The sequence below is a fragment of the Lontra canadensis genome, unplaced genomic scaffold (assembly GCF_010015895.1).
Source record: "Lontra canadensis isolate GAN:19392208 unplaced genomic scaffold, GSC_riverotter_1.0 scaffold76, whole genome shotgun sequence".
Lineage (NCBI taxonomy): Eukaryota > Metazoa > Chordata > Mammalia > Carnivora > Mustelidae > Lontra > Lontra canadensis.
Window position 1 is genome coordinate 10,083,731 of NW_022631070.1, and position 26,821 is coordinate 10,110,551.

The 26,821-nt window shown below is 48.5% G+C and overlaps 1 protein-coding gene across 2 annotated transcripts in view; it reads left to right on the plus strand.

The window, feature by feature from the left end:
* Window positions 1-26,821, plus strand: part of DIP2C (disco interacting protein 2 homolog C) — a 363,208-nt gene that overhangs the window by 204,356 nt on the left and 132,031 nt on the right. For both annotated transcript variants that reach the window (XM_032881692.1, XM_032881693.1), the window contains 2 exons: window positions 13,724-13,849; window positions 23,521-23,730. In XM_032881692.1, coding sequence (XP_032737583.1) covers window positions 13,724-13,849; window positions 23,521-23,730 — 336 coding nt within the window. The remainder of the gene's footprint in view (window positions 1-13,723; window positions 13,850-23,520; window positions 23,731-26,821) is intronic.

Sequence of the window (26,821 nt, forward strand, 5' to 3'; positions counted from 1 at the left end):
GGGGATGGAGATGCTGATGCGGGTGCGGGCATGGGGATGGGTGTGGAGATGGGGATGCGTGCGGGGCCTGTGTCTGTGCTACTGGGGGCCAGGCTCCGCTCCCATGGTCCTGACTCCTCCTCCAGTCCCAGAGCCACCCCTGTGCATGGGGCTGCTCCCTTTTCCTTGTTTCCACCTGGTGAACCCAAGGCACAGATGGGTTCAGTAGCGTGCCCGAGCCCACTAGAGGAGCTGGGTTGTAGAACAGGCTGTCTGGCTCCGGAACCACAGTCTCTTGTGCCCCGCTGTTGTGACACCAGCGAGCGTCCTTGCAGACACTCTGTCGTGGGTCAGTTCACTGTTGGTCTGAAGTCAGACGGCTGTCCCTTCAGCGCCTGCATCCGTGTCAAGGCGCGGGGAGGGGTGGGGGGGAGCAGAGGACTCCACAGCGGGGGTGAGGTGTGGAGGGGTTTGACATCAGCATGAAGTGAAGGGGGCACGCGTCCATTTTTCTTAGGATTCAGACCCACAGATGTGAACAGACGCGCCCTTCCTCTGAGGGGTGAACCTGTCCTCATCATTTGTGTTTGTTCGCTAAGTGCCCCAGTGCTTTGTTACAACGCAAGATGCAGGTTTCTTCCAGGGGACTGAATGTGCCGGCTGCTGAAGGAAACTAAGGGGAAGCGGAGTTTTCGGGTCAGTTGGTTATTGGGATCTTCCTGTCCTGGGGCCTCACTGAGTCTTGGGGAAGGGACTTTTCTCTTGTGTTGGAGAACAGACCTACGACCTTCGGGGGGCAGCCTGGGGGCTGCAGGGGAAGCAGGTCCTGGGTCCCCAGGCCACAGGCAGGGCGGGCGTGTGCCTCTCGGAAATGGGAACATCGTGGTGGTGTTGCTTCGAGGACTCGAGCTGCCCCTGCACCGGGATGAGGTGGAACCGACAACAGTCGGGCTCCTTTGGGCCTTTTCTGTTATCACACACCTGTTGTGCCAAGGCCACTGGTTGACAATATCGATCACAGTGACCATCCTTAACGAGTGTCGGCCACGGGATGGGCAGCTGGGGCCTGCTTCATGTCTTGTGTCCTACCTAATTGTCTCATTAACTATAATTTTTTCCATCTTACATGGGATCAGAGTGGGGATTACATAACTTGCCGCGTATTTCACAACCAGTAAGTGGCAAAGCCGGGATTCTGATCCCACAGCCTGGCTCCCACATCGGTGTTCAGTCGGGTCCCCAGAAGCATGGGGACAGCTTCTGTTTCTCCAGTTCCTGTGGCCTGCTTCCCAGAAGGCAGGATGTCTACTCGCGGCACTAACGGGAAAGAAAAGCTTGGAACTTTCTTTGAGGAGACAGCAGGTGGAGAAACCGTGAGAAGCTGCAGTCAGGTCTGCCTTCCCGTCTGGATGGAAGCAGGGATCGGAGCTCATGGGCCGAGTCAGCGTCCTCAGGGGTGACACTGGGAAGAGGCGTTTGCGGCAGGTGGAGCTGGTCAGGAACTTTGACGGTTCTACGAGGAGACAGCGCGTTAGCCAGCTCTGCCGGATGCTCTTACCCGCGCCGGCCTAACACGAGACGTGCCACGTGCTGTGTCAGCACGCATGATCCATGCATTCATGGCTGCCCTGCCCTCGATGGAAGGATGCTTTGTGGACATGAGCAGGAAACCTGGAAGGGAACCCGAACCAAGGAAGCGGAGTTAGGAAGGAGGAGGAGCTTTGCTTCATTTCACTTAGTGTTTCTGAACGTGCCTAACGGACCGTTGCCAACTCTGAGTGCACCCTGCCTGGCCTTCTCGGGGAAGAGCTGGTCTGGGCCCTCGCCCAGCTGCGCCTTTGCCAGCTGCGTTCGTAGTGGCTGTGGGGGTGTTTCCTGGAGGTGGTTTTCCTACGGGTTCCTGGGCACTTGCCCCCTTGGACGCATCCCCTTGGACGGTTTTGCAGGAAACCCTCCCATGAGGCTCCCCGTCAGCTTCGGGGCATCCTAGTGCCCCGCGTTGGGCTCCGACAGTGTCCACGTCTCTGCCGTCTTGCTGCACCCCTGCCAAGTCCGCCCTCCCCAGCTCTTGACCCTGTGTGTTCACGGTCTCCTGGTTGCTCACAGTTTACAGACCAATCCTACCAGAGCTCACAAAACTAAAAAAACTCCCATTTCCTGTGTTCCCAGTTTGCCCCGTCCCTGTGTCCAGGGCCCTGAGCAGTGCCCAGGCCTTCCTTGGGGCACCCATTGGCACTGGCCTGTGAAGAAGGAGGATTTGTCCCTTGCCCTCTAGCCACTGTCCTCCCCGCTGCCCCTTGCCAGCAGGCTGGGAGACGTGCAGAAGTTGTGCCTGGGGTTACGTTGGTGGTTCTCTTCCTGGCCCCAAGCACAGAGTGCTCCCAGCACCGGGGAGGGGAGATGCACGGCGATGCGGGTCTTTCTGTCCCCCACAGATCACCGTATTTCAAGACGTTTTTCCAAACAGATCTGGTCACTCTGGGAGGGGGGTGGTGGCTGTTCAGCATTCTAGGTACTAGGCTAGGATACTAGGGGTTATGCAAGGAGGGGGGATTGAACCCTGCGACGTCCTAACACCAGGAAATCACGTTTTACTGAACAGGGCAGGGGCTGGGAACCCTGTTTGGGGCCATTACAGGACCTGTGCCAGAGCGCGACATCAGCTCAGGGGCCTTCATCTCTGTCTACGTCTTGGCCTCGGTTCCTTTAGACGGTCAGCTCCGCTCTACGGGGCCGGGGGATGACGCCGGAGTGCCGTTTGGGGAGGGGCCGTCCTGCCAGTTTACTGAGCGTTGCTGTCCCGTGTGTCATATGCTGGAATCTTCTGGGAATCCTGATACGTATTTTTAAATGTTTGTCACCGTTGTTTTGTCCGTAACGGAGAACACAGGGTTGCCTTTTGAAAATAAGTAAATGGTACGTGTTGTTCAGTTTGGCTGTAAGTAAGTAACAGCTTCATGAGTTACAGCAAACGTTTATTTCTGACTCACGGTCAGCTGTAGCTAAACTCTCGCTTCCGTTCTGGGGCCTGCGCCCGGCTGGGCCCGCTGGTCTGTGTGACTAGAAATAGTCCACTTCTCTTTTCTCTCAGTTTTGTGACAAAATTCAGCAGACTTTCATGTAGTACTAGCAGTTTTTAAAACGTCTTTTACTTTTATGGGAAAAAATACACAATTTTAAAAATGTACCTTTGTTATTGGTCTTTACTAAGTGGATCATTTTATGTTAAAACAGGATTTTTATTGGATTGCTAAAGTAATTTATCCCCAAGGCAAAAACCTTAGCAGATATCAAGAAGAGTGAACAAAAATCAATACTGTATAATCTCATTATTCTGAAATGACCGTTTTTTTTTAAAGATTTATTTTTTTTTAGAGAGATAAGGAGCACACAGTGGGGTTGGAGCAAGGGACAGGGGGAGAGTCTGTCAAGCGGACTGCCTGCTGGGTACAGAGCTGACGTGGGGCTCAACCCCACGACCCACGAGGTCATGACCTGAGCCGGAATCTGGAGTCCGAGCCACCCAGGCGCCCCTGACTACTGTTCGTGTTTTGGTGTGGTTCATTCAGTTGTTAGAAAGTAAAATGACTGTAAATACAAGAACTGTAATTATATGAAGAGAAAATCTTGAAACCAGGACAGAGCCGATCACATGAAAGGAAACAGCAATGTGCAGCAGCAGCAAAGTGATGAGTTAAAAAGTGTCAGCACGAGAGTCAGTGACGCCCAGAGCATGCGTTTCAACGAAGGAGGGTGTTTTCAGGTCTGGCCGTGGGCAGTGGGTTGGTCAGATACCCCGGCCAAGACCCAGAGCCCTCCCCCGTGCCCCGTGTTTGCTGTTGTGGGCACTGCGCTTTGGGAGGTGCTGGAGACTGAAAGCGGCCAGAGGGACAAGGACTCTGCCCCTGAAACCAGGAACTGAACCGCAGAGAGTGGTTGGAAGTGCTGTTGCCAAGGGCAGAGTCTCCAGTCCACACAGGACCTGCGGCCGCTGACATCCAGGCTCTCTGGCCAGGCTGTCGGAACGGACAGGTGTGTCCAGCCGCCGTGAGCTGGGATGCTAGGCTCTCAGGCATGAGATACATAGGATCTCATAGCATCTCAGCCTAAAAGAAAAGACCCATAGCTGGAATTCATATAAAAGAATGGAGATAGCAGTTTTTTTCTAAATTTCATTGAAGTAGTTATTTGCTTTGCAAAGTCCTTTCAGTTTGATGGAGTCTTTTGTTGCCTTTGCCTGAGGAGACGGATCCAAAACATGTTGCGTAGGGAGCTTAGTGCCTATGTTTTCTTTTAGGATTTTACTGGTTTCAGGTCTTACATGCAAGTCTTTAATACGTTTTAGCTGATTTTGGGTATGGTGTGAGTCAGTGGTCCGGTTTCATTCTTCTGCACGTGGCCATCCAGTTTCCCCAGCGCCATTTCTCGAAAAGGCTATCTTTTCCCTGTTGCTTTCTCTTGCCCCTGTTGTTGTAGACTAAGGACCGCGTAGTAGAGGGTTTGCTTCTGGCTCTCTCTTCTCTTCCACTGATGCAGGTACCTGTTTTCATGCTGACATACTGCTTTCATGACTAGCTTTGTGGTGTCGTTTGAAATCTGGGAACATGAAGCCTCCAGGGTTATTCTTTCTCAGCATTGTGTTGGCTGCCCACCATCGTTTGCAGTTCCATACAAATTCTAGGATTTAGTGTCTAGTTTTGTGAGAAATGTCAGGGAAAGAGGCAAAGGAAAAATTACGTTTTGTGGTGGTAGTTTTAAATGCCATTGTAAAATATATGACGAAAACAGTACAAAAGATGGAGATCGGTGGAATTCTGTGGCAAGTGTTTTGTGCTGTTTTGTTTCACCAAATGGCCCAATATTAACCCTAAGTAGACTGTGTTAAGGAAACACGTTGCAGTTCATGGGAGCCTGGGTGGCTCAGTCGGTCAAGCATCTGTCTTCGGCCCAGGTCATGATCCCAGGGTCCTGGGATCTAGTCCTATGTCAGCCTCCACGGGAAGCCAGCTTCTCCCTCTGCCTCCCTCCCTGTCTCTCATGAATAAATAAATAAAATCTTTTTAAAAAATGTTGCAATTCCTATGCCAGCCATTAAACACAATGTGTGACGATGCGGCTAATGGTGCAATAAGGGAAATAAGAGGGACACTAAAGAAAAACTTGATTAAGCCAAGGGTAGAAAGGAAAGGGGAAACAGAAGCTAAAAACCCAGGGCACTGGGGGTGCTCAGCCGGTTAAGCTCAGGTCTTGATTGGTTAAGATCAGGTCATGAGCCCGGGGTCCTGGGATCGAGCTCCACGTTGGGCTGTTGGGCTCAGCGGGGAGCCTGCTTCTCCGTTTCCCTCTGCCGCTCCCCTGCTTGTCTTCTTTCTCTCATGCTCTCTCTCTCTCTCTCTCTGCGAAGTGAATAAATACAATTTTTTAAATGATCTTAAGATACCAAGTATCAAAATTTGTGGACAGGAAGTAAAGCAATGTATAGAGGGAACTATACCCCTGTAAATGCCTGTGTCAGAAAGGAAGAAAGGTTAAAATCAGTGATCTGGGTTTCCACCTTCGGGTTAGAAATTGAAAATTAAGCCAAAATAAGAAGAAGGAAAGAAATAATAAATTAATAGCAAAAAGCAATGAAGTAGAAGAAAAAGAGTAGATTGTTTCCAGCAAGATCAAGGAAAGAGGACCAAAGCATAAGCACTATCACAAATGGGTAAGTTCATGTTACATTACAAGTAGGCGTGAAAAGGAAGATAAGAATACCACAAAACATCGATACCAGGGACTTTCACAAGGGTCACATGGCAAAATGGATGAAGTTCTTGAAAAACACAACAAAACCAACAAAAGATAGAGAAATTTTGAATAGTGTTTTATCTAGCAAAGCAATAGAATTAGTTGCCAAGCATCTTCCCTTAAAGAGAATTCAGGCCCAGGTGGTTTCCCTGGTGAATTCTGTTCTGTGCGAGGAAAGAACTTACAACATTGTTACCCATTCTTCCAGGAAACAGGAGAGACAACAGAGCGAGCAGAGCGCAGACAGACCCACACCCGTGGCGCACCGTGCTGACAGATTTGTTCTCCCCATCCGTGGGCATGGACTGCCTTTCATTTTGTTTGCGTCATCTTCAGTTTCCTTGTTTTACAGCTTTCAGTGTACAGGTCTTTTACCTCCTTAAGTTTATTTTTGGGTATTTTATTATTTTTAGTGCATCTATAAACAGGCTTGTTTTCTTAATTTCTTTTTGCACCTTCGTTATTAGTGTATGGATATGCAACACATTTCCGTATATTGATTCTGCATCCTCTGACCTTACTACAATCATCTGTAAGTTCTTGTCGGTTTTTGGGGGAGTCTGTGGTTTTCTCTATGGAGTGTTGTGTCATCTCTATATACTGAAAGTTTCACTTCTTCCTTACCAGTTTGGATGGCTTAATTTTCTTGTCTTGTCTGATTGCCGTGGCTACGGATTCCAGTGCTGTGTGGAATAAAAGTGCTGAGAGTGGACATCCCTGTCGTGTTCCTGAGCAAGGGAAAAGCTTAGTTTTTCCCCATTGAGTATGAGGTTAGCTGTGGGTTTTTCATATATGGCTTTTATTATGTGGAGATGTTTCCCATAAACCTACCTTGTTGGGGGGTTCTATCCTAAGTGGATGTGGTACTTGATTGAGTGCTTTTTCTGCATCTGTTGAGATGACATGTGGTCTCTATTCTTTGTCTTGTTGATGCACGATGTAGCCCGTATGGTGAATATTGAACCACCCTTACATCCTGGGAATAAATCTCACTTGATCATGGTGGATGATTTCTTTAATGTATTGTTGGATTTAGTTTGCTAGTATTTTGTTGAGGATTTTTGCATCTGTGTTCATCAGAGATATTGGCCGATAGTTTTCCCTTTTTGTAGTATATTTTGTCTGGTATCAGGGTAATGCTGGCTTCCTAGAATGAGTTTGGAAGTTTTCCTTCTTTCGTTTTTGGGAATACTTTGAGAAGAATAAGCATTCTTCTTTAAATGTTTGTTAGGATTCACCTTTGAAGCCGTTTGTCCTGAGGCGCCTGGGTGGCTCAGTGGGTTAAAGCCTCTGCCTTTGGCTCAGGTCATGATCCCGGGGTCCTGGGATCGAGCCCCGCATCAGGCTCTCTGCTCAGCCGGGAACCTGCCTCCTCCTCTCTCTCTGCCTGCCTCTCTGCCTACTTGTGATCTCTGTCTGTCAAATTAAAAAAAAAAAAAAATCTTTAGAATGAAGCCGTTTGTCCTGGATTTTGTTTGTTGGGAGATTTTTGATTACTGATTCAGTTTCGTTGCTAGTAACTGGTCTGTTCAAACTTTTCTGTTTCTTCCTTACTCGGTTCCAGGAGATTATTTGTTTCTAGGAACTTCTCTAGTGTAGGTTATCTGGTTTGTTGGTGTATGATTTTTAAGATATTCTCTCACAACCCTTTGTATTTCTTTGGTGTTGGTTGTTATTTCTCCTCTTTCATTACTGATTTTGTCTTATTCCTCTCTCTTTTTAATAATTCTGGCTAAAGGCTTGTCAGTTTTTTTGATCTTTTCAAAGAACCAGCTCCTGGTTTCATTGATCTGTTCTATCATTCTCTTAGTCTCTGTTTCATTTATTTCTTCTCTATACTTTATTATTTCCTTCCTTCTCTTGGCTTTTGTTTGTTCTCTTTCTAGCTCCTTTAGGTATAAGGTTAGGTTGTTTATTTGAGATATCTCTTGCTTCTTTACGTAGTCCTGTATTATTATAATCTTCCCTCTTAGAACAGCTTCTGTGGCATCCCAGAGAATTTGAACCATTGTGTTTTCATTTTCCTTTGTCTCCATGTGTTTTTTTTTATTTCCTCTTCAATGTCTTGGTTGACCTATTCATTGTTTAGTAGCATTTTGTAAAATATCCATTTGTTTGTGTCCTTTTGTGAGAAAAGACATGTGATAGGAAGCACTTCAATCTTTGAATATTTTGAGACTTTTTTGGCCTACCATGTGATGTCATGTGGAGAATGCTCCACGTGCACTTGAAAGGAATGTATATTCTGCTGGTTTGGGATAGAATGTTCTGAGCATATCTGTTAATTCCAGCTGCTCCAGTGTGTCATTCAAAGCCACTGTTTCCTTGTTGATTTTCCCTTTGGTGACCCACTCACTGAGGTAAGACGGGGTCTTAAAGTCCCCTACTCCTGTTGTAAGACAGTCATTTCTTCATTTGTTTGTTCATAGCTGCTTTATGTGTCTGGGCGCTCCCGTGTTGGGCGCGTAGTCACATTTGTTGTGTCTTTTTGTTGACTGTTGCCTTTAGGAGCACGTAGTGTTCTTATCAATTGTTATAGCTTTTTTTTTTTTTTTTTTTTAAGGTCTGTTTTGTTGAAGTATTGTTACCTCAGCTTTCTTTTCAGTTGCATTTGCAGAAATGTTTCTCCAGCCTTCACTTTTGATCCATAGTCTTTAGGTCTGGGGTGACTCCCTTGTAGGCGGCATGATGTGGGTCTTGTTTTCTTATCCATTCCGTCACGCTCTGTTTTGATTGATGACCAGTTAGCTCATTGACGGTTGAAGCAATTACAGAGAAGTATGTGCCATTGTCATTTTGTTGCTTGTTTTACAGTTGGGCTTATGGTTCTTCTTTGATCCTTTTCCTTTTTCTCTCCTGTCTTGTTGTTTGACTTTGTGTGTGTGTGTGTGTGTGTGTGTGTGTGTGTGTGTGTGATATGCTTGGATTCCTTTCTTTTTGTTTTTTGTGTATCTATTAGCAGTTTTTGATTTATAGTTACCATCAGGGTTATACATAACATCCTGTGCATATAGCAGTCTGCGTTAAGTTGATGGTTGCTTAAATTTGAACCCATTCTAGAAGCACTAAGTCTTTACTGCCCACCATGTTTTATGAATGTGATGTCGTACTTTATATCCTTTTGTGAATCCCTTGATCCTTTGACCGACCTATTTTATAGACATATTTGATTTTCCTGCTTTTGTGCTTTAACCTCCATACTGGTTTTATAAATGATTAATCTACTACTTTTATTGTGTCTGTATGCATCTGTGAAGTTTTTTCCTTGGTTAATTTTCTTACTCCTGGTTATGATTTTTAACATTCCAGAGAATTCCCTTTAACACTTTTTATATGGCTGGTTCGGGGGGATAAGCTTCTTTACCTTTTATTTGTCTGAGAAATTCTTTATCTTCTTTTTGTCTCTTCTGAATGATAATCTTGCTGGATAGAATATTCTTGGCTGCAGATTTTTTTCCGTTTAGCACTTTGAATATATCATGCGATTCCCTTTTGGCCTGCAGAGTTTCTGCTGAAAAATCAGCTGATAGCCTTATGGGGCTTCTCTTGTATGTAACTGTTTTCTCTTGTTGCTTTTAAAATTCTTTTCTCTCCTCCTTGAAGGATTCCTGTAATGCAAATGTTATTATGCTTGATGGTTTTGCTGAGTTCCCTTATCTATTCTCATTTTTTATTCATTTTTCTTTTGCTTTTCAGCCTGCTTGCCTCCAGTACTCCGTCTTCTAGCTCACTGCTCTGTTCTTCTGCTTCCTCTACTCTGCTATTTATTCCATCTAGTGTATTTCTACTTTCAGTTATTGAGTTCTTCTGTGATTAGTTCATTTTTATATTTTCTCTTTGGGGTTTTTTTTTTTTTTTTTTTTTTGGTCTCTCTGAGTCCTCCACTCCTTTCTCAAGTCAGGTGAAAATCTTCATGATCATTACTTCGAATTCTGTAACAGGCATATTACTTATCTCCACTTCATTGAACTCTCTTGCTCTGAATTTACCCTGTTTTTTCATCTGGGACATACTCCTCTGTTTCATTTTGTCTCAATCGCCAGGTCTGTTTTCCTTTGTCAGGGAAGTCAGGTGTGTCTCCTCATCTTGAAAGCAGTGGCCTCTGAAGAGGCCTGTGCTCAAGGTGCTGGACTGTGCCCCTGCTCACCAGACTGTGCACCCCAGCCCTCTCCTGCGGGTGTTGTTTGCGCCCTGATGTACTTGAGCTGCATGTGCCTCCCAGTCGCCTGCAGTGACCGTATTTGCCTGTTGGAGGCAGCGCTGGGTCCCTCTGCTGGAAGGGGCCAGTCTTGGATGCCCTGAGTCAGACCTGATGCCTCCTCTTAGCCGTGTACTGGGCTGCAGTCACACCAGACTATACGGTGTTCTCCTCGCCCCGGCCCCTAAGGGGCTTTCACTGGAGCTGGGGCCAGCGGTCAGGCCAGATAGCGGACCCCACTTTGACTGTGGAGGTTGCCGTAGCTGAATACCAGGACTCTCTTCTTTCTGCTGCCCCCACGAGGCTTTTGTTGCTGGGTGGGGCCCACTGCTGGGGCTGCCGTTGGCATGGTGTGTGTGGTGATCTTCCCCTCTCTCCTTGGCAGGAGTCCCTTTGTCCTTTGTCCCTTTGGCGTGGTGCTGGTCCCTATGGGCTTGTTTGTGGAGTGAGATGAGGGAAGCGCCGCTCTGGGCGGACTCCTGTCAGGTGGACTGTTGGATGGGGCGGATCCACAGGATAACGTGATGGCAGGGCCTTGGGTGTTAGACCCGGATGGGGACTGGAGCCCCCTCGGAGGGCTGCCTGCAGGGTGGGGCAGGTTGGGTGGAACGAGTCTGGAGGAGAGCAGGGGTGGGGTGTGGTGGACTGTCAGCACGTGAGGCAGCCTGTGTAGATGCTGGTTCCTGTAGGTGTCCAGGCATCTGGACCCGGGCCAAGGAGAGGAATGGTGCCTGCCAGTTCTTGTGTTCTTGAAGAATTCTCCCGAAGGTCTCTGCCCCTCCTGGGCCCGATCTGTGGTTAGTAAATGAATACCCTGAGGAGGTTTCTGCACCGCTATCTCTGAGCTGTCTCAATGGGCTGTTTGCTTGGCTGTCCTTTCGGGCACAGGGACTGCTTGTAGTGCCCGCAGGCTCTCCCAGAGGTAAGCTGAGTTTTAAAGTGCCTTGAGTTAAGCCCCACTGATTGTAAAAACTCACAAAGCCCAGCCCCACTGATTTTCAAAGCCCAGTGTTATGGGGCCTTGTCTTCCCAATACAGGCTCCCCTACGTCAGGGCTGGCTGGTGTGGAGTCTGTTCCTCTCCCTTCCCTACACTCGTGACCTCCCTCCTGTTCGTGGTTAGTCTCATGGTGCTCTTTTGGTCCCGGGGTGGGTCTCTGTCCCTCCTCCTACTGATCTACCATCGACTGTGGAGAGCTTCTTCTGCTGGTCTTAGGGGTTCATTCTGGGTGAGTTACCCTGATGTGGCTGTCACCTGGGTGTGTTCACAGTTGGAACCGCTCCACCTGCCATCCTCCCTGGAAGCCTGAGAAATCCCCGTTTTCGTATCTATTTGTACGAATCAAAAGCAGGAACTCAAACGGGTAGTTTACACATGAGTGTTTAGGACAGCATATTCACAATAGCCAGGAGGTGGACCCGACTTAAATACTGATTGACGGTTGAATCAGTAAAGGAGACATGTCGTAGCCGTACAGGAGAACAGAACTCAGCCTTAACGGAATCCTGGCACATGCCACAATGTGGATGGACCTTGAGGACATCATGCTAAAAAACGAATGCCTCCAGAAGAAACTTGAATATCTATTGGACCTTGGGGTAGGGAAAGATTTCATAGCAGTCAAAAGTCACTGATTAGAGTGAATCTCATGAAAATTAAAATTTTCTCCTGTGGTATACGAGTAAGGGTGAGAAGGTGAGCCACAGATTCAGGGTAAATATTTTCAAAACATACACCTAGAAACAACGTGTACTGTGATATATAAAGAACTACTGTGAATTGCCATGAAAAGGCAGTTCAAAGGCTGGACTAAACTTGAACAGTCACTTGACAACAGAAGCGCACTTGAGTCCGGCAGGCCCGTGGCGGGAGCTCGGCCTCGGCCATCGGTTGAATGCAAACTAACACCCCCCGTCAGAGTCCCCTCCCCAGCCGTGATGGCGTCTGCTGTGGAAAGCCCGAGAGTACCAGGTGTTGCTAAGGAGTCTCCTGCACGGCAGACGGAGATGGGAACTACCGTAACCGCTGGCGAGCGGTTTGGTGATTTCTTTAAAATTAAAATCTGCACTTGCCGAGAGCCCAGCAATGACCTCTCTCTAGACATTTAGGGAAGAGGAATGACCGTGCCCCATCAACACGTGTGCACGTCTTTGCTGCAGGTGTTTCGTGATGGCCCAGACCGGGACGTGATGCAAACATCCGACAAGCGGAGACGTAAACGAGTTACGATACATTCATAGGTTGCATTAGGTCGCGCCGGTCAGACCGTACAATGTGCTGAGACACGCAGCCGCGTGGGTGAACGGATCCAGCACGACTGCGATCGCGTCAAATCTGTAGGTCCTCTGACGCCTGCGATTCTGTTTGTGTGAGGGCCGAGAGCCGAGGACCGCTGGTCGCAACACCCGATGGCGGCGTTTACTCGGGGTGGGGTGCACTGGGAGGGCACACGGGAACGTGGGTTGATGGACGTGTGCTGTGCGTCGGCGGGGGCGGTGGTCCCGTGGGCCCATCTCCACGAGCTAAAATTTGTAGTTGTACTGAAGACCTGAGCGGTTCGCTGCATGGACATTCTATACTCTTCTGACCTGCGAATGAGTGCCGACCCGCTTCATAGCTCTTCTTTCCACGGGGTCTTTTCACACTTCCTCCAAGAGGAGGTGTGGGCTGCAGGGGCCGGGGGGCGGCGGGGTGGCCTCGGTTCTGAGATGCTAGTCCGCGGGAGATTTCCTAGGAATCGCGGGGACGTGGTGTGTTTGGCGGTGGAGGGTGTGGACCGTGGACGGGTTCGTGGCTGGGCTCACATCCTGCGGTGCCACTTGTCATGCGAATGCCTGGGACGGCCTCACGCCTGCACTTCCTCGTCCGGGAAGTACCGGGGCTGCCTCCTCAGTGGCCTCGTGGGGCCGAGTATGTGGAGCCCAAGCGCCTGACTTCGGCCTCCCTGTCAGACGTGACGCGGGAGCCAGGCTGCCTGGACCCCTCAGAAGCCCTCGTCCTGGCGTGTCCGTCCCCAGGGCGGTGTCCTCTCTGCCGCTGACTCACCTTCCACGCCCGGAGCCGCGCTTCGTCTGTGCCCGGGGAGCACGTTGACAGCATGTTTATTAATGCTGGTCACATCTCACACCGACACGGCTCTCCCTGGCCTCCCCGCGCAGTAGGCCTCCTGCCCCAGATGACTGCCTTTTGGGTGTCCCTTAGCCGTTGGAAATCAGCTGCGTGACACACAGCTCCTGTCCGCCCGGTCCTCCACGTGCCCCGCCCCGAGGGCGCTTACAGGGGCGGCGTTCGGTAAGGATTTGTGCGCAGTCCAGTGGGCTCATATACCCAAAAGGCCAAACACAGCGACCGGTCCCTGAGAGTCTGGTGTCGTCCGTGGAGATCGTTGCCGCAGCCTGTGAGGCGCCCCACGGCCGCGTGGCCGAACGTGGACGGGATCACGAGGTTTGACGGGGGCGGCCTCTGAGGAGATTCCCGCAGGCCCGCTGAGGGAGGAAAAGTCGGACGGCCCTTTGCGGCCAGTATGTGATTCTCTTTACGGGCTCTGGGGTAAGAAAGTGGGATAATTGAGTCTGGATGAATTTGGTTGTCGTTTCTGCAGCTTTCGGGGCGCTTCCTTCCTTCCCCACCTGTGTGTCTGTGACAGTTTCTGCAGGAGGATCGGCTGTTTCAAGGACCAGACCGAAGGGGAGAAAAGGACGGGGCCTTCAGGACGTCCCTGAACAACGAGCTGACCAAGCTGTCCTTGTCTTTCAGACGTCCACACGGAAGCCGTGCAGGCGGCACTGGCCAAGCACAAGGAGAGGAAGATGGCGGTGCCCATGCCTTCCAAGCGCAGGTCCTTGGTGGTGCAGACCTCGATGGACGCCTACACGCCCCCAGGTGAGCGGCGGGCCCGCTGCCTGCTTCCCGACGTGACGCGTGGGCCTCGGAATCGCTCCCCTCGCTCGGCCGGCCCCCGGCTTTGTAGCGTGGGACGGAGGGCGCGCTGACTCCGACGTCGTGAGCCGGCAGGCCGGCGTGTACCCCTCAGCCCGGCTTGGAGGGAAGATGAACGTGATGGCTGTGTCTGTGCCATCTGCGTTGGAATCTTTTCGTGGAGATTCATCAACAGTGCAGCCCGTTGACGTTGTGTGAGACTCTCCTTAATGCCTCACGCAGCCGGAGGGGACTTTGTGCCTCCACAGCTGTAACTGAGGTTGGGCTGCTCTTCTGCCTCGATCGGTCCGTACGCATTCCCGGTTCTTCGCGTACAAACGTGTCGTGACATTATAGTGAGAAACCAAAGGGAGCGGAAAATGTGTGCATTTACCTCAGCCTAGGGTCCTCACCGTTTTCCTGCAGTGTCAGGTGGTCCTTTGGTTTCTGGACGGTGCCATGTCTGTCACAGCTGCTCACTTCTGCTGTGGTCGTGTGACAGCAGCCACAGGCAACATGTCCGTGAGTGGCTGTGGCTGTGTGCCGATAAAACTTTATTCACAAGGACCGGTAGAGGGCCAGTTTGGTCCACGGGCCTGCTGACGACCCCAAACTAAGTGGCTTTCTGCTTCGCTTTACCCAAATCATTGCAGTCTTCCTTTGATGACCTTCAGAACCGAAGCACAAAGTTATAGTATCCAGTACCTTTAGAAAACGTGAAGGATTGAGCCTAATTTATTTGGTGTTTTGTCTGTGAGTTGGGTTCCAGTGTTATTCGTGGTGCTGTTGCCACTCTGCCTTTCCGCAGACCTAAGTCACCTTGCACAGTAAGAACAGAAGAGCGTATGCGACACTTTTTGGAGTATTTTGACGTTTAGTCCTGAGTGTCCGCAGGCAGTGAGACCAGCAGAAGCACCTCAACTCCAAGATGCACACAACACAGTGACTCAGCGTTTCCGCTCCCTGTGATACGTGTGGTCACCGTGTCGGCGTTCGACGTCGGCACAGACTGTCCACTGTGATCCCTGCACTGCGCTTTGTGTCACCAGACTCAACCGGTTTTATACCCGGAAGTTTGTGCCACTCAGTCCCTGTCACCTGTTCTGTCCCTCCCGCCCACTTCCCCTCCGGTATCCACCAGTTTGGTCTCCATATTTGGGCCCCTTTCTGGTTTTTGTTTGTTCATTTGTTTTGCTTTTTCTAGATTCCATACATGAGTGAAAACATACACTATTTGTCCTTCTGTGACTTATTTCACTCTGCATAATGCCCCCAGGGTCCCTCCAGGTCATAGCTCGTGGCTGAGTAACATGCCATTGTGAATCTGTACCCCTCGTCTTCATCCAGTCATCCGCCCGTGGACACTTGGGCGGTTTCCGTGTCTTGCTTATGGTAAATAACGCTGCAGAAGACACGGGGGAGCTTATGTCTTTTTGAGTTAGTGTTTTCATTTTCTTCTGATAAATACCCAGAAGCAGAATTGCTGGGTCACAGGGTAGCTCTGTTTTTAGCTTTCTGAGGAACCTTCGTACTGTTTTCCAGAAGGGATGCACCATTTGCACTCCCCTCAACAGTGCAAGAAGGTTTCCCCTTTCCCCACCTCCTTCCCCACCCTTGTACTTGTCTTTTTGGTACCAGTCATTCTGACAGACGTGGAAGTGATGCATGATTTTGATTGTATTTGCCTGAGGATGAGTGACGTTGCGCATCTCCGCTCGTGTCTGTTGGCTGTCTGGATGTCTTTTCTGGAAAAGGTCTGTTGAGGTCCTCTGCCCGCTTTTTACTCAGATCGTTTGGATTTTTTTTTTTTTTTTTTGTCTTGAGTTGTAGGAGTTCTTTGTATATTTTGGAATTAACCCCTTATCAGATACGTGATTTGCAAATACCTTCTTCCCTTCAGTAGCTTCCCTTTTTGCTTTGTCGATGGTCTCTCCCACTGTGCAAAGCTTTTCAGTTTGAGTCGTCATTACTCACTTGTGCTCTTGTTTCTCCCATGTGAGGAGAGAGATGCAAAAAACATTGCTAAGGCCTGTGTCCAGGAGTCTGCTGGCTGTTGTTTAAGGAGTGTTATGGTTTTCCGTGTCACACTTAGATCTATAATCCATTTTGAGTGTGTTTTTGTGTGTGGTGTAAGAAAGTGGTCGGGTTCATTCTTCTGCCTGTGGCTTTCCCGTGTTCCCAGCACCACTTTTCTCCATTGCATCATCTTGCCTCGTTTGTCATAGATTCACGGACCGTATCAACAGGGGTTTATGTGTGGACTCTCTACTCTGTTAATGTGGTGAAGAGTTTGATTTTGTTTATGTTTTTGTAACAAACAGAATGGATTTCCAAGGGTAACAAACCCACTTAAACCAAGTGTTTAGAACTAGACAGCATTCACAGAGATGGACATTGTTCTGAGCTACTTTTTTATGAAAAATGATGAGTTTAAAATGCAAGGAGCAACGGGATGGTTCATATGTGCCTTTTCACATTTTGAATCGGTCCTCAGAAATGTTATCTTGTCACACACGATGAAAGACAAAACTTTAGAAAATCAAACATTGTACAGATATCTTTGCAAAATATAAAAGAACATTACTGGAAATGTTATTTTTGATGAAATTTTTGCATTTAATTTTTTGACTAGCCCTTTCTTGTACACCATGTAATACCTTTCGTGAATAGTCACGTGAGAGTCCAAGTGATAACATCATGTGGGATAGTTTTGTACAATCAAATGCCAGCACCGTCAGCGCAACAATCTGTACTCGCAGCCTGTTTTGTGCGTGGCAGTCGTCTACATGTTCATAGCTGTACATGAGCAAAACCTTAGGGCTCAGCTTCGTCTCTCTCATGTCTTCCTTGGCTGCAGGTAAATGCTGGTGAGAGCCTATCTCGTGTCCGCGGCTCTTCAGAGCGTGTTCCTGAAGATTACGTTTTCTGTGTGGAAGGAGTGGTCACTGACCAGTACCATGGTTTCTAGAAAAGATCTAATTAGGATCATTACACTGCCAGTCTTTTATAGGAGAAGCTTTCCTTTGTTTTTTACACAAAAATAGAACAAAAATTCGCTGGCACTTCTGCTTCTCCCCCTAGAGAAATAGCCGGTACTAGACTGCCCTGGCTGCCGTAAGCAGTGGTAAAGCTGCCGCAGATGAGCGAGGCAGTGGTTGCACGCCATGGGCCTCCCACAGTGAAAGGTCATCCTGAGAGCAGGACAACTTGGGAGCGGAGCCCGCTGTTACCGCTGTTTTGCCTGGAGAAAATGTTCAGACCGTGGCCCAGGGATCGAGATCTGAGTGAGACTGGCCATTCTGCGGCCTTGAAGAGGCGGAGATCTGGGTTCAGGCAGGAGAGGGGACTAGAGCTTTCCACAGATCCACACTGGCAAAGAATAACTCCAAGTCTGCTCAGTGTCAAGATGATCAACCGGTAATTGACCTGCTTGCTGAAATAACAATCACGAGGCTTTAAAGGAAGGTTATAGAATCCGGAGTCTCAACATGGCAGCCACGATGTCTGCTAGTCTGTAAACAGTCACCAGATATGAAGAGATACAGGAAATGCAATCTGTGGCCACAGAAAAAGCAGTCAGAATAAAACAAACATAAGATGGCCTCCGTCGTGCTCTTGGTTACCACTAAGACGTGTAGCTGGCCTCAATTGTATTTGCTGTAAATGTGAAATTTACACCAGATTTTGAAGAGTTAATAAAAAAATCACTGGAAGGTGTTTAATTTTTGCATTTATTATTTATTGAAATAATACTATTTTGAATATTTTGAGTTAAATGCATTCTTAAAGTTAATTGTATCTATTCATGGACTTTTCAATGTGGTTACTGTAAGGTTTAAAACTATGTTATAAGACTCGTATTTCGTAGGTGTTTGAAATAACAGAAGATGGGGTTTTTAAATCTGTGATTTTAAATATTCAATCAAATAAAAATAGGTTAAGAACTAAAGGAAAATATTGTGTTAATGTGTGAGCTGAGCAGAGAAAGGATATTTCACTCAGGTGAATTTCACTGGATTGGTATAACATCAGATTGGAGAAGAAGATGAAGGAGACTGTACACTTGGAGAGAGATGAAGAGAAATTAACAAACCGAAGAACAGGGAGACAATCAAACAAGGTGACAGAAGAACCTCAGTACCTGTGGTACAAGGTTAACCTACTTTTAACTGGAATCCAAGAATGAAAAGACAGTGAGGACAGGACAGAAAAGCTATTGGAAGATTTAAGAGTTAAGAACTTCTCCGATTGGTATAAAATGCCACCTAATAGATCCCAGAGGTTCAATGAATCCAAAGCAGGATAAGTATAAAAAGAGTCATAACTAAGTTCATAATAGTGTACTGAAATTGAAAGATTAAGATAAAATCTTGAAAGTAATCAGAGGAAAACATTATGTACAAGAGAACATCATATGAACAATGAATGACTGCTGTGAAGACACCATAGAAACCAGAAGGCAACAGAAGGACATATTTAAAATCCTAAAGGGAAAAAACAAAACAAAACTGTCAACTCCTATCCAGAGAAAATACCCTTAATCAACAAGGATGGAATGGAGACGTAATGAGATACATGAAAACTGAGAGAATATGGGGTCAGCAGAGATGCACGGCAAACAGGTTAATGGATGTCATTTAGGCTGTTGGGAAATGATACTAGACAAAAAATGTGATCTATAAAAATGAAAAAAGAGCACTGGAAACAGTAAGTAGTTGGGTAAATGTGGAATACTATGTTTTCCTATTGTAATTTGCTTTAAAACAGCAGTACATAAGACAAAGATGGGTACATGGAATTACACTTGCATGGTTATTACTTTTGGGAAGTAGGAAGCATAAAGTGAACAGTAGAAAATGAGTAGCGTCAGGTGTGTTATGAGTAGAGGTTCACAGAGAAAGTTTATAGTGTCAGATCTGAAGAGCAAATAGTTAGACTATTGACCCCATATGGGTCTGTTAATGATGCATACTGTTAGCCCTACATCAGTCACTAAAAAATAAGAAGTATAAGTAAGAACTTAATAGAAGACATAAAATGAAACATAAAAAATACAGTTAATTGAAGAAGGAACTAATGAATCACTGAACAGTACATCAAAAACTAATGATGTATTATATATTGGCTAATGGAACATAATAAAAAAAGAAGACAGGAAAAAATCATCAGATGGAAAAAATAGGAGAAATGAATGGAACACAAAGAGCAAAATGTTAGATTTAAGTCCACTTACATCAGTCATTACAATAATTGTAAACGGACCAAACACTGAATTAAAAGACTGAAATTATCAGACTGGATTAAAAAAAAAAAGAAAAGAAGATACATCCGTATGTCATCTGTAGGAGACACAGCCTACAGTTTTTAAGTAAACTCTTCCTCCAGTGTTCGGCTCGAACCACAACCCCACGGTGAAGAGTTGCATGCTCTACCAACTGAGCTAACCAGAACACGCTTAAATAAAAAAAGTAGTATAATTAAGAATATAAGCTTGAAAAAATATGCAGTGCAAACATTAAATGTAAAGCAAACAAGTATTTCTTAATATCAGACAAATAGTCAGCAAGACAAAGGTAGCACGAGATATAAAGAGGGACCTTGCACAATGGGAAGTGAACAATTCATCAGAAAGACACAATAATGAATATATACCCAAAAGAGCCATTATAATTTATAAGGGAGAAACTGGCATAATGAAAGGAAAATAGAAAAATCAAGAATAATAATTGGAGATTTAAAAAATACCTTCCTTAAATAATGAGTTGTCAGAACACCATCATCCGACCTGATGTAGCTGATATTCACAGAATATTATGCTCCACTGCTGTAGAACACACATTCATCGGTAATCCCGTTCTTGAGGAAATACTTTACATTCCACAAAACTAACCTGTTAGAAGTTGGTAACTCAAGGGTTTTTAATAATTGTGTGGATTATGCAGCCGTTGCCACAGTCTAGTTTTAGGACGTTTCCATCTCCCCAGAAGTTTCCTTGTGCCCATTTCCAATTAACTCCCATTCTCGCATTGAGCCATAAAGAGTCACTGGTCTATTTATATGCCTCCATAGATAGTCTGGACCTTTTATAAATAAAATTACGAAATACATACTTCTGCATCTTGCTTCTTCAGCATGATGTGTCCGAGCTCCTCCCTGTTGTCCCATCAGTTCATCCCTTCTTGTCGCCGAGTCGTGCCCTGTCAGGTGTGCCACCTTTGGGGTATCCACTCCTGGTTGGCAGATCTGGAGGTTGTTTCCAGTTTGGGGCCATCATGAGTAAGACTGCCGTCCACGTGTGTGTACCTGTGTCTGTGTACACGTATGTCCTTCCTCTGGAGCAGATTCCTGGGAGTTGAATTAATGAATCTTATGGTTAGTTGATGCTTAACTTTCAGGAAACTGCCAAATTGTTTCCGTATGGCTGCCACCGTTTTCCTTTCCCACTCGCAATAGGTGAGGTATCCAGTTCTCAACATCCTTACCAACACTTAGTATTGCCTGTATTTTTTATTGTAGCTGTTCCAGTGGATACAAGACGTCACCTCATTGTGGTTTTAATTTGCATTTTTGAATGGGCCTATTTGCTACTTTATATATTCATTGGTTAAGTGCCCACACGCTTTCCCATTTTTAAAATGAATGTGTCTGTCTTCTCACTAAGTAGGCGTCCTTTATATAATGTGACTACAAGTCCTTTGCCAGATACACAATTTGCAAATTATGTTTGCCTTCCCTTAATTGTGCCTGTTATCTGTAGAAAGATATTTATCTTATATCCTCTGAACTTGCTAAACATTTGTTAATTCAAGAATTCTTTAGTGTGTTCCTTGGGATTTCCTTCATAGAGGACCTTTTTATCTGTGACTAAAGACAGATCTAATATTTCCATTCCAATCGGGATGCCTTTAAGTTTGTCTTTTTGCTGTATTTCACTGGCTGGAGCTTTGCAGATAATGTTGAATAAAAGTGATAGGAGGAGTCATCCTTACCTAAGTCTTGATCCTAGGGGAAAGACGTTCAGTCTGAACGTTAAATACAGTGTTAGCTATGGGTTTTCACGGATGCCCTATTAGATTGAAGAAGTTCCTTTCTTTTTTCTTTTTTAAGATTTTATTTATTTATTTGACAGAGATCACAAGTAGGCAGAGACACAGGCAGAGAGAGAGAGGAGGAAGCAGGGTCCCTGCTGAGCAGAAAGCCCGATGCGAGGCTTGATCCCAGGACCCTGAGACCATGACCTGAGCCAAAGGCAGAGGCTTAACACACTGAGCCACCCAGGCACCCTGAGGAAGTTCCTTTCTATGCCTGCATTCTTGAGAGGTTTTATTATGAGTTAGTGTCAGATTTTGTGAAATACTTTTTCTGTGGCTTTCAGGGTTAACTTGAGGTTTTCCCCCTTTATTAATATGGTTTATAACATTAACTACCTTTTGAGTGTCAGCACTTGGCCCTGGTGTGCTCTGTCCATTTTACATGCTGTTTGATTTGGTTTGCGAACGCTGCTTGAGGATTTCTGTGTCTGTGTCACAGGGATATTTTTCTGTGGTTTTCTCATAAAAAACGTGTGGGGTGAGAATGAAAGACTGGCAGGAGAGAGGCGTGAGAGCACTTGGTGGGAGACGGTGAAATTTGGATGGCTACGTGGGTAAACGCGTTTCTCAAAAACCCCAAGTCCGAGGACTTGAACATCTTTCCCAACAAGAGACAGACGGCCAGTGACACAAGAAACAGTGCCCCGCATCACTGATTGTCAGGGAGATGCCGCAGTCAAAGCCATAGTGAGAGTCTACCTCACAGCCACGCCTACTGTCAAAAAACCCCAGAAAATTGCACGTGTTGGTGGGGAAATGGAGAAATTTGAACCTTTGTGCACCGTTGGTGGGAACGCAAAAAGGTGCTACGTCTGGTAAACAGGATGGCAGTTTCTCACAGAATTAAAAATGCAATTACTACATGACCCAGCAGCTCCACTTCTGGGTCTGTAGCCAAAAGGATTGACAGCAGGGCCTCGAACAGGTGAGTGTACACCCGTATTCGGAGGAGTGCTATGATGGGGAGGGCACGGGAGCCACCGCGACCACCCCCGGGGGAGGCGGAAGGGAAAGGGAGACAGAATATAACTCACCCTTAGGAAGGAAGGGGATTCTGCCCTGTGCCGTGGCAGAGTCCTGAGGATGTCCTGCGTCATGCTGAGAGCAAGCCCCCCCCCCCACACACACACTCTGGACGGTTCCGCGCGTACGCGTTACATAGAGTGGCCCACATCCTAGAGAGAGAAAGTAAGATGGTGGTGACCAGGGCCTGCAGGGAGGGGCGAGTGGAGGGTTATTGTTTGGTGGGGACAGAGTTTCGGAGTGGCAGGATGAAGAGGACCTTTTGCAGTAGGTGGTGGGGTCCGGCACAGATCAGGAGACTGTGTGATACGACCCATCTTCTTGCAGATGGTTAAGACAGTAAATCTTAGATTGTATTTTAGCACAATCAAAAAAACTAAAAGAAGTCTTGGGTCTGAATACAAACAAAAGTGTCGATTTTATTTTTCTGTAAATTATAATCCTGTTATTTTACAAGGCGGGATGGAGGGAGAGGGTTTGTCCGGCCCCCACTATGGCTGCTGTTTTTCTAACAAATTCCTAACGGACTTTCAGAAGTGGTCCAGATAGCACAGGTCGTGTCCCAGCGTTAACAAAGTGTGCGTGTGCATGTACTTCACAAATGCTGTTGTGTCGGGGACAAAAGAATCCTGTGCCGTGATGTGAGACAAATTTTTGTTTCTCTCGTGGTCTTTCATCCCTCCTGGCTTCGTACCTAAGTCCCCACGGAAGGACCCGGAGTTCACTCTTGCGCGGGTGTTCAGATAAGAAGTACAGCAACATTTAATTCTTGAAAACTTCTCTGCTGGGGAAGTCCTGTTAGATGAAAATAGTTCCATTAATTTTAATGGACAAAGTGACATGTTTTATCTCAGTCCAAGATGCATTTTTCACAGAGGAGAAGAATTAGTAAATAGTGAAAAAATTTTATTAGAAATGAACGTTAAATACATTTCGCTTGCTCATAATATGTAACATGATGATGTATTATCCTCACCGGAGCAGGAAGCAAGGTCTCGCACACGTAGGTTGGGGGAGGGAGATGGGAGTCCTTCTGACTTGCACACCGTCGTCTCCGCTGACATCTTCCTTTTTGAGGAAGCACGTGGTCGTCTGCATTCACACTGAATTTAAAAATGGATTATAGCTCGGAGACATGCCTCAGGTCACGACAAGGGGCCACAGACACACTGTGAAACACACGGAAGCTCTCCGCTCTCAGAGAAGGCTGCCCCGGCCTTCTCACTGGCTGCAGGCATTTGGTTTCTGCCCAGACTGTTGAGTGAGGCAGATCGTTGGTACGTCTTTGTTTGAGATGGTGACACCAGAACAAACCAGCGAAACCTGTGGCCTCTTCACTCGGGGTGCTCTGGACGGAGAGCTCGTGATTCTACAGAATCGTGTGATCTGAGACATGCTGGGGCTTCTCGAGAGGGTTCCCGGGGAAGGTGTTGGACGGTCGGCGCGTGTGGCGGGTCTGTGGGCGGCGTGGGCTCTGGGGCGTGTCTTCGCCGTGATGCGCAGAGCTCGTCTCTTTCACAGATACGTCGTCCGGCTCGGAAGACGAGGGCTCGGTGCAGGGGGACTCGCAGGGGACGCCCACCTCCAGCCAGGGAAGCATCAACATGGAGCACTGGATCAGCCAGGCCATCCACGGCTCCACCACCTCCACCACCTCGTCCTCCTCCACCCAGAGTGGGGGCAGTGGCGCCGCCCACCGGCTGGCTGATGTCATGGCCCAGACGCACATAGGTGAGTGCCTCCCTGTCCTTGCAGAGCAGTGGCCGTGCCCGGCGGTGTGAGTCTGTACGAGCCTCTTGGCCCCGGGATCCATTCGAGGGATGGCGGGGAGCCCAGCTCCGACTCCTGGGCCACTTGGCTGCTTTTGTGAAACCCTTGCTTTCGCTGTTTCTCACCATCCCCCGTGTCTCCGGGGCTTTCTGCTGCTAAGGGAACGCGTGCTCGTTCATTAGGGCACCCGGAGCCGTGTGTCCGCGTGTCCTCCCCTCACACTAATACATGCTTCAGCCTGGAGTCGTAGCAGTTTTCAGTGAGTCTGCTGCTACTTTGGGTGGCGTTTGGGGACGTGGGGGCTCTTGTCACTTCTGCTGCAGACAGCTCTCTGCCCGGGGTGTTGAGGCTCGGGGCGGGTCCAGGGGCCGTCCTGTGCGGGTTCTGTGCGGAGGAAGGTCCCGTCTGGCAGGACCGGCACACAGTTAGGAGGCACTGCCCGAGATGTTTGAAAGTCGTGTGCAAAGGAGATCAGGGAAGGCTTCCTGGCCTGGAAGAGAGCGCACTGGGTGAGCCATGCAGCTGTTGGAATCGTGGGCGAATTAGGACGGGTGTTTCTGTCCCCGCGGTGCCTGACGCTCCTTTTGCTGGGAAGTGGGGCAGGTGTGGCGTCCTGATCCCTGCTCCCCGTTTCAGCGATGGATTAAGACCTTCGAGCTTCCCAGTCAAGATCCCTCACACGCTGACGGACTTGCTTTGGGTGTGGTGCTGGGGTCCAGGGTGCTCCCATTCAAACCGCCCGTGGACCCCATCACCTCGTCCGCAGGCCACTCCCCTCACTGTGCCGTGGCTGACAGCAGGGCCCTCGCCACATTAGACCTCGTGTCTGCAGAAATCGCAAACTGACAGCAGGGAACGTTCGTGAATTGAGTGCCGGATGGAGATCTCAGACTCACGGGTGTTTGTTTCCAGATTTTTAGCCGCTTGCGAGAGCTCACAGAAATTCACACCACTTTTTAGGACTTCGCCCCAAGAGCACTCACTCCAAAGAAGTTGAAGTTAAATGCATCAGCTTTTAACTTTGCTGGTAAAAGAATCAGAGGTGCACTCTTTGGTCTCCTGCGGAAGCTGGTGTGGCCTCCGTCCCCACACGGGCCGCTGCTGGCACCCTCAGAAGCTACTTCCTCCTGCTCTGGTCTTTTAGTGGGAAAAAAAGGAACAATGATGTCTTTGCTTTGTACCTCTCAGAGCTGCGGTGAGGAAAAAGGAGGAAATGGGAAAATTCTTAGTGTTTGGACAGCGACAGCCCCTTGCCAAGTGGTGTTACCAGAGCTGAGTTCCACGCCCGTGGGTGACAGCAGCGCCAAGAGCCTCTGTGTGAAACCAGCGTCCGTTAAAAACGAGAGAGAGCTGCGTGACCGGGATGTGGGTTAGGCTTTGTGTTGCGTGTGTGTCCGAGCCCGCAGTGGCGCCTTTGGGGGTGGTTGGACTGGGGCCCTCCACCTCTGCCTCCCACGCCAGCCTTGGAAGCCTGTGCGCACTGACTCTGCTCACTTGTAAGGAAGTGTCAGAATCTTACCAGGAGAAACACATAATTTCAGATTAATCACTGCCTTCGGGTCTCCCTCTGTGATGTTTCTTGTGAAACGCTGGAGGAAATTATAGCTGGAGGATTAAATTTATCCAGACTATAAGAGATGGCGTGACTCACGGACCTCGCATCTCAAGGCAGCCTGAACAGAGTCTACGGCGTGTGACGCCACTGTCATTCCCAGTTGGGCACAAAGATAAGTTCCTAGAGTATCTAGACATTCTCCGTACGTAGGACAAGTCTTGAAAGAAAGCAGTGGCAGGATACAATAAAATCCTGAATAAGGAATGAGAATTCTGTGGCAAAGCAGAAGAAGAAGAAGAAGAAAGAAGAAAGAAGAAGAAAGCCAGAGGACCCTGTATTGTCGAAACCATATGACGTGTAGGGCACGAAGGTGTGTGTGCGCGTGCCTGTGTGTACACGTGTCCGCACGTGTGTGTGCATGCACGTGTGAAGGAATTTAGAGTGGAGCCACTGCGGCCCGTATCTCTCATCCCTGCCCACGAGGTGCTTGCCTAGAGTGGTGGGCGCTGCTTCTGCCTGACCCAGGGAGGGATCCCACGGTCACAGGGCCTGGAGGCCAGAAGACTCTGCAAACCCCAGGCTGCTGTGGGTTTTCACGGTGACGACACGCATGGGCCCCTCACGTGCAGCCCCTGGTCAGGCCAGCTCCGTGCTCAGTACCAAGCCCCCTTCCAGGAAGTCCTCCTTCCCGCAGCCCCGCTTGCCGTCGGTCCTCGCGTGGCATGTGACGTGGGGCCGCCACGACCTTCCTGTTCAGACACGCAGCAGAATGCGCCCCGTGCACCGTGGGCTCCCACACGTCAGGCAGGGGTGGAACCCTTCGCTGCGGGCCCTCGTTACAGTGACAGCCAGCGGGTTCCAGGTCGCTCCTAGGACGTATTTATTCAGAACCTTGTGTGCTAGCGGGCTCGCGACAACAGGGAGACAGAGGAGTAAGACATCCGCCGTCCCGTGTGGACACCAGAAGCCGAGGAGGACTGGCGGAGTGCTTCCGACCCCAGGAGGCGCGCTTGTGCGTCGGACACGTGGCAGAAGCAGCTCAGGCTGTCCCCAACTGAGGCGGAGCAGCGCAGAGCACAGGCGTGGTCCCTGGGGTTCGCGTCTGACTGCTTCATCCGGCGCACGGACCTCTGCAGGAGCCCAGTCACTACACACGCGCCCTGCCGGCCGACGCGTCCGAGGCGCCGTCACGGGGCTGTGGGCCCACGTGGGGCGCGTATCCTTCGCAGACATGCGTGGGGGGAGCTGCTGTCTCGGGGGCATTCAGGATTCACTGGTGGGATCGCCGTGTGCTGTCGTCGAGCCCGTCATGCTCAGGGTTCCTCTGGGCCCCTGAGGAACAGGTCAGAGGCCACCGCGCTCCCCACACGTTGCCCGGCGAGCCCAGAGCCTGCAGCTCGCATTCACGTCTAGAAGCTTCTCTACCGAGGCCTTTGTTCTGAGGCCTCGAATGGCCACCACGGTGATCAGTTACCCTTTCACTTATGTGCAGTCACC